This window comes from Bidens hawaiensis, unplaced genomic scaffold, assembly GCF_021521415.1.
Source record: "Bidens hawaiensis isolate Kalapana, Puna unplaced genomic scaffold, B.hawaiensis_p1.1 tig00010855_1, whole genome shotgun sequence".
Taxonomy (NCBI): Eukaryota; Viridiplantae; Streptophyta; class Magnoliopsida; order Asterales; family Asteraceae; genus Bidens; species Bidens hawaiensis.
In genome coordinates this window covers 351,453-353,733 of record NW_027491838.1, presented here as the reverse complement: position 1 = coordinate 353,733, position 2,281 = coordinate 351,453, and the positions used below count along the sequence as shown (strand labels likewise).

The 2,281-nt window shown below is 34.3% G+C and overlaps 1 protein-coding gene across 1 annotated transcript; it reads left to right on the top strand.

The window, feature by feature from the left end:
• Positions 1-1,241: 1,241 nt before the first annotated feature.
• LOC143536659 (B3 domain-containing protein Os04g0386900-like) lies at positions 1,242-1,789 on the top strand. Its single transcript, XM_077030597.1, has 2 exons — positions 1,242-1,373; positions 1,472-1,789. Exons 1-2 carry the CDS (start codon positions 1,242-1,244, stop codon positions 1,787-1,789), a joined length of 450 nt encoding a protein of 149 aa, XP_076886712.1.
• The last annotated feature ends 492 nt before the right edge of the window (positions 1,790-2,281 follow it).

The following is a 2,281-nucleotide window of genomic DNA, read 5'->3' as shown; positions in this document are numbered from 1 at the left end:
TTTTAGTGTAGTGTTTGAATCATGATCATAGGGTTAATGATCCTCCGTAAGTGATTTTGGTTAATCGGAAAACCACTTGGTTTTTACTTTTTAGGGTTAATCGGTAAATCACCGGAATGTTATTAAAATTTGTTATGATTTTAATGTCCTCTGCGATTTCTGTTCGTCCCGTAATATCGGTTGATGGGTGTGGGTTTTCCGGGTCGGGTAGGGAAGATTGTCGGGCGAAAGAGATGGTTTTGAAATTATATTATTATTTATTATCACACACTGAAATTTGTAAGAAAGTGTGTTTAAAGTTTATTTACCGGGTTTAAGATTTATGCGGCGTAACTTGTTGCACGCTTGCCTTTTGTCACTAGGTTTAAGCTAAATCGAGGTGGGATGCTTATCTTTATTATAAGTCATTTGGGAGGGGCATGATAAGAGTTTTTCTTTTAAGAGTTTTACAATCTTTTATTCATGCTGTTTTTTATTAACAGTTTTTCTATTAAACCTTATCGGTCATTCCATTCCTTTGACCAACCAAACACACTTTTCTCCATTCCTTCACCATGGGTCATTTCCTCCATTCCTGCATACCAATCGCTACTTTAATGTTTAACTCTTTACAAATTTTGTAAAGTGGGTAAAATGGTATTTTAGTCACTATCCCACTGCATTCAAACCATAGTATTAATTACTTGTATTTCATATTTTAATTTTAAATACCTTTTATAAAATTTTCTTTTAATAATACGTTTGGTATCTAATGGTACATTGATACGGATTGGTCTGGTCGGGTCAGGTCAGGCAGCGTGCCGCATTAGAACATGTCACATAAAGAGGGTTATTTAGGTTCGTGTCAAAACTGTTTCCGGTCATAATGTGCTTGGATAGAATTATTCGTATATTGTTAATGCATTTATAGTGATATGAAAAATCTCTTCACGTACACTTGTTCATCTTGTTAAAACCTGACAAACCCCGCAGCATAGCGGGTCTCAATTGCTAGTCCTTTTTTATTTATATATTTTTTATTTTAAGAAAGCATTGATATATATGCAGTGTGTTATATTCAAGAACTTCATACAAGCTAATAATTCGAAAAAGAAAGTTTCTTTAAACAGTCAAGTTAAGTTGTCATAATTAAACTGTGAAACTGTTAAAACCAGACAGGATAAACGAGTAAAGCCGTTCGAGATTGGCTTACTTTTAGTGCTGCTTGCAACTTTTGAGATTTGCCAGTTTCGCCCAATAGTATGGAACGCGGGAAGCAGAAACCAGCAGCCCAAACTGACAGTCAAAGAGATCCGGACTTTTGGCCACTATCCGAGAAACCATATTTCCATGTGGTCCTTACTATCTTACACCTTGCAACCGTGTTTCGAATGGTACAAATATATATTTTAAACTCAACTTTTAATCATTTTGAAAAATAATCCTAAAATATTTGTTGTGTTGTTATGTATGTGATGCAATTTAACCATAGAGCATTCCACGCGATCTGTCTCAAAACCTTCCTGTTGCTAAAGTGCCTGCTAAGATTGTGTACCAAGGAAAGGTTTGGGACCTACTCTACCTCGGTGATCAAGGAGTGGGTCGTTGTAAGTTGGAAAAGCGTACATGGGCAAAATTCGCTACTGACAATAATCTTGCGGTTGGAGACGCGTGTGTGTTTGAGTTGATGGAGGGTGGCCCCGACAGTACTAGTATTAAGTTTAGGGTTCAAGTTCTTAAAAACAAGTTTCCAGCTGAATTGCAGGATAAAGTAGAAGGAAGTAAGAACAATCCTATTTCCATAGGTTAGGGTTTGTGGTATTATTTTATTTTGTTTTGTTTTGTGAGTCTTGAATGTTAATGTCTTTTGGTTATATGTTCATGTGGTTCTGATGCAGCATTTTGTGTTTGTAGACTTTGTTTGGTTGTTTTTTTTTAATATTTTATTATGCAAAAGGTTATATAGGGAGCTTCATATTACTACAGGCTCATAGAATTCGCTAATACATATTTTTTTCTATAAAGTTTATTTAAAGGTTTTTATTTTTCAACTATTTAAACACCCTTAAATTGTCATAATATAATTGCTGGTCGTTTTGACTAAACATTGACCTCATATTCATTTGACAAAATGTTTTAAAAATATAATTTTTTAAATGTTTCACATACATAACAAAATGAAAGAACTGGTTTATAAGCACAATCAAATTAAGTAAACTGAACACGAAAAAGACACAAGCACGGGTAATTTGTATCAGTAACCAGAGGTTGTTTCGAGTTTTATGTCTAAAGTTGGAGTTCA